The sequence below is a fragment of the Achroia grisella genome, unplaced genomic scaffold, assembly GCF_030625045.1.
Source record: "Achroia grisella isolate CSIRO2021 unplaced genomic scaffold, CSIRO_AGI_Agris_v1 utg841, whole genome shotgun sequence".
NCBI classification, from domain to species: Eukaryota; Metazoa; Arthropoda; class Insecta; order Lepidoptera; family Pyralidae; genus Achroia; species Achroia grisella.
The window spans coordinates 3,341,058-3,346,533 of record NW_026713039.1 but is presented as its reverse complement, the minus strand read 5'-3'; the positions used below and the strand labels follow the sequence as shown (position 1 = coordinate 3,346,533).

General features: G+C 35.2%; 1 protein-coding gene across 1 annotated transcript; it reads left to right on the top strand.

Annotated features, from left to right (window-relative positions):
* The first annotated feature begins 2,024 nt into the window (after positions 1-2,024).
* Positions 2,025-3,716, top strand: LOC131852278 (ephrin-A4). The gene has a single exon (XM_059202937.1). The coding sequence runs from the start codon at positions 2,480-2,482 to the stop codon at positions 3,263-3,265; it is 786 nt and encodes a 261-aa protein (XP_059058920.1). The 5' UTR covers positions 2,025-2,479; the 3' UTR covers positions 3,266-3,716.
* Positions 3,717-5,476: the final 1,760 nt, after the last annotated feature.

Here is a 5,476-nt window from a genome sequence, read left to right as displayed (position 1 = left end):
AGATAGGTAGGTAGAAAGTTTTAATATGAAAAAGATATAATATATTTTTTTTAAATATATGCATTATCATAACGATGGAAGTCCGTTCTAAAATTAAAATTGTAAAAATATGACTTATACGTAAATATTACTACAAGTTGCCAGTACGCCAATGGAGGTAGAGATGTTCTAAAATTAAAATAAATATTTAGTGAGAGGTAAAGTTTTTGAAAGTATAGTTTATAAATAAATGTTATCATACTGTATAAGTAATTTTTTAAAGTAAAATATCTGACAGATAGTATTGAATAACTAGTCTACGTATAGAGATGATAAAAAAATATGCGTAAAAAATCTATATAATGAATTGAATATAATACAAAGTCATACAATTTTGGTATAATTGTATTATTGATATTTTTTGTGGATGAATATGGTATATTTACATACACCATACCTCTACCGGTATATTCTGGGCGGTCACCAGTGGAGGATGATATGAGTATGAAGTCATTATATACGCATTAACTTTGTTACTTTCCAAAGTAAAACGGTCTCAGCTGGTCTTTACAGCTTCACCGAAAGATTGGAGCCGAGTGCAGATGGTGCTTGACGCAATTCGTCAAGCAGTTGACTTTAGTGGGAGTCACCGCTAGGGGTCGAACCTAGGCTTAGGTTGTCGTAATTTCAATCCCTGTATGAATTGGACGGGGGATCGATCGGAGAGGACCTAACATATTATATATAGCTAGCAATGGGGCCCCTGTCCCCATAGCTATCAATCCCCTCTCCACTCATGATAAAGATAATCTCTGTGACAACCAATCCACGTACAGAGTGACCATTCATGAAGTAGGTACCTGATAAGCTTCTGATAGGTACATTAATCTATGATAATGATATGGGTGGTTCATGTATTGAATAAACATGGATAATAGTGTAAAATCGTACTATTTAATACAATATTTCGCGACACATATGCTCTACAGTTCATACTATTCTGATACTATTACTACATATAATGTACCTTTTAAACCGCGCATCCAGTACAACGCTGGATTAACTCAAAAATTAAAAACTTTGAAAAATCCACTTGAATGTTTTATTATTAAAGTCTAATTTTAGAAAACTTATACCTTTGAGTTAATATATTGTTGTACTAGATACGATAATGTAAAAAAAAATAAAATTTAGAGTACATTTAGAATTTTTTATTGTAATTGGAATGGAAAAAAAAATGATGATCCATCTGATAGTAAATAGTAACCGTTGTACGCTTATCACATTATCATGTGACGCCCGTAAACCACTCATTCGTTGCCATTCCGAAATGTTCTATCCTGTAATTTCACTACGTCATATTCTCACCCTTCATAAGCAACACTGCTTACAAATTAAGCAACTTGGCGGCTGAAATAGACCCATGCAGAAGATTTTACAAAGGCTACCTCTATAAAACAAAGAATTATAAACAAACAAATCCCAATAAAAACAAAAATCAAGTCTTTCCTCTACACAATATTATTTTTAATAGAAATTAAAAGTAGCCAGAGACTATAAATCACAAAGAAGTGGCCAGTTATGAAAACATAAAAATTTGCATCTGAACGTATGAAGTCAACAAAAAATCGACACTGGGTACTGAATCGAACTGGAAGGGCTGGTGGTAACCCTAGGAGCTTGTTTGGGAGCGTTGCACATTTTTCAATGGCGAATACGATGCGTTCTCGTAGTCTTAAATTAAATCAATGTCTACACAATTTAATTTTAATCTTCTACTTAAATATTAAACACATAAAATATATAGTTCTAATTTTTATGAAACACCTATAGATAAATTATTTATAAGCCATAGAGAATTAAATTAAATTTAATAATAAATGGCCGGCTTAGTCTCTCAAAATGGTGGCGTAAAGGAAAGCTCGCGGCGAGCTTGAACGCAGCCGTAAGGGGGACGAGGTGTGGCGAGACGCGAGGGGGGCTTCGCCGCATGCGTAGCGGGTCCCGCTCGCATTCCAATAGTTCGGTGGCCAGCCGCGCCGCGTTTACGACAAGACCCGTCGCCGCGTCTCTTCCAATACAAAGAACACCTTAGTATTGCAAAAAATCTGTGATGTATTGATTAATTCCAACTAATAACGAATGGAAATGTGTTGTACCATACAATAGTGTATCATAAACGAGTGTGTTAACGTAACAAATGATCGTTTAGACGCGTTTCACGGCGGGCCACGTAGGAATTCCACATTTATCGACGAACAAAATCTTGTCGACGAACATGGTGGACACAGTGATGCAGTGTCGAAATTGAACGGATTACTCGAGTTTTATGTGTGAATTGTGCAGGTTTAACAATGGTTTCCTATAGAAAATAACGTTTGTCAATGTAAATATGGAGTGGTGCGCGTATAGGAGACACGACAAAGCATAGTTACGCCTTTTGTATCGAGGTGTTACCGCGTCTTCGATCGGATAATGCAAGTTGAATAAAAGAGCCAGAATGGTGTCCCTCGCTTACTTCGGCCTCCGGCAGACGCCTTGGACCTTCTTAGTGTTGATGTTCATCATCGAAACCGTGATGGGCAACTACGCAAAGTCCTTCTATATACATTGGAACACAACTAATAGTATATTTCGGATAGACAATACAGATCACGTATTCGATCTCAATAAAGGGAATGCACAGTTCGAATACGACCAAGTGAATATTATATGTCCAGTGTACACACCGGGGACTTTTGAAGAGGACACAGAGAAATATATAATATACAACGTTAGTAAAGAAGAATACGATACGTGTAGAATAACGAATCCTAACCCAAGGATTATAGCTATTTGTGATAAGCCGCACAAACTCATGTTTTTCACTATAACCTTCCGACCGTTCACGCCTCAGCCGGGCGGGCTGGAGTTCCTGCCTGGCAAAGATTATTATTTCATATCTACGTCTAGCAAGGACGACTTGCACAGGCGTATCGGGGGCCGTTGTCTCACCGACAACATGAAGCTGGTGTTCCGAGTGTGCTGCAAGCCTGAGGAGCAGTCCCCGGCGCCGCCGCCTCAGCCGACGTATCCTCCGCCGCCGCCGCCACCTCCTAGCACCACGACGACCACCACAACGACAACAACAATAAAGCCAGTGACGAAAAAGACGCACAAATACGACAAGGCTCAGAACGAGGTGGTGAAGAGCGAGGAGTTGTCGTACTCGAGGGGAGCGGCGTTGGCGTCGTCGCTGGCGCTCGCCCTGGCAGCTCTGGCGGTGCTGGCGCCGCTGGCTCGGTGAATGTGCGCCCGGGCAGCGAGACCGCAGCGTCCCGACCTGCTTGCTAAGCCGTGTCCAGCTCACACCACGCAGACTTTACAGTCGATGCACCTCCGCGCAGACACCCTGGTCTACACGTGAAGTGCGTGAGCTAAAACTGTGCTAAACTGTGTATTAGTGTAGTGGCAAAGTGCCCCAAGGATTGTGCACTGTTTGGATTATGAATGGACTTGTAAGTACGTAAATAAGGTAGATTTCAAGATCGGGTCTGAGTCTGACGATTGGTGCCGAAACGCTGGGTCGCGTCGTGCAAAATACATGTTCCATCACAAGTTCCAACAAAATTTAGTATGTAAGGGACAAGTGGAAAGCCTAATTTTGACTACTGTACTAGATCAGGCCTACTAATTAACTGAACTAATATATTATACAAGTTCATTTTCATAGCAGGGCTACTGCGAGAAATGTAGTTATTGAGTCAGTTATATATATATATATATATATATAAAGAATGTTAACATGTATATGGTAATATAGATTTCTTAAACCACTAGGGATTAAATAATTTTTATATTTTCAATAACACGAATATTTCATTAAGGTTTAGGATTCTCCATGAATCGAATACAGATATAGGGAAAAATCTTTAAAAACGAAAAATAGGTAGCTTTTAATTTTAGTTCAAAAGACATTTCTTTTTTTACTTTTTCCCTACATTTTTATGTATAATTAGAATTTATTTACGTATCTGTATAAAAAAACGTAGGGCAAACAATTTGTCCAGGAAAACTGTGATTTTTGGTTTTATTTAGTGATGTAATTTTTCTCTAATATGCTTATACCTATGTGATATGAAACTTTATGTATTATAAAAAAAACGTAATGCATTTTAATCTTCACTTATTATTTCACTTGACTGATTCTGCATTTCAGCTTTTTTTTGTTAATTTTCACATTGAAAATTATAAGGAAAATATGCCAACACGTCGGAAGTCTTATGAACGTACCATGTTCTTAGGAATTGCAACGAAGCTAAACCTATGTCATGATTTGGAAATATATTTTCAGTAAATTTATTATTGAAATCGTATTTCATATTTTCACATATGTTGACTGAAATGTGTGAATTTAACACACAAACAATATTATCAACAATTTTTTAGAATATATTAAAATTTTTTGATATAATATTCATGATTATTCTAATTTTAATTGTATACTGTAAAATATGGGAAACACATGAAAATCTGTTTTATACTAATTATAGAACAGTTTCTCTATTATTTAGTATTCTTGTCAGTCAACATAGGATATTTGTTTAGCAAATCCAACTGCACTACACGTGCCATCTTTTTATTGTGTGAGATCATTTCATACATTACAAAATAGTCAAATAGATAATGTAGTTAAAATAGACGACCGGTTTTCAGTTAGACATATGCATTTAGTAACAGTATATTTTAGGTAGCCTAAGATTAAACGATTGAATTGCAAATACTATTTAGGTTTTTAAAAAAATATAAGTAATACGACAAATTTAATTAAGTAAATTTATTTACTTAATTACCACACGGATAAGCGAAAATTTGTCCAAGGCTACATAATATTAAAATAAATAATGAATTAACATGTAAATTTAAACCTTTGTAGAACCATACAACCGAGGGGTGAGTTCTGGTCTACTGAGATACAGGCTTCGTGCCTAGTTCTGTTCCCAGTCTCATAGAATCACAAATTATTTGTGAAAATGATTTAAGACCTACATATGATTGTGGATTAATAAATTCATTATTAATTATTCGGCAAAATTAATACATTTGTCGAAACAAAACAGAATTACTCTAAAATTGACCATACCAATTCTAATGATTCATAATGTACTCATCATAAGTAAAGAAAGTCTTATTTTTTTTACTTCAAGCTATTTTATACATATTTGAAAAAAAAGTTAGATTATTTCATGTATTTTTATTGATATGATATTAGGAAACAAATTTAAAGACTATATTATAAAAAAATAACTCCACCCACGAGCAAATCAAGATAATTGTCATTGTGAATAAATTAAAAAAATAAAATATTTAAACAAACATAAATTTAATCAAACTCGTATTCTATTCATTACGAAATGTTCAAACAACTGTTGTTATGAGCTTTAATTATAGAAACAATAAAGTAGTTTTGTTATACAACGAAAATACTGACTACAATACAGATAAATTTAATTGCTAT

Coding starts and splice junctions, on each gene's coding strand:
- LOC131852278 (XM_059202937.1), top strand. CDS start 2,480: ATGGTGTCCCTCGCTTACTTCGGCCTCCGGCAGACGCCTTGGACCTTC.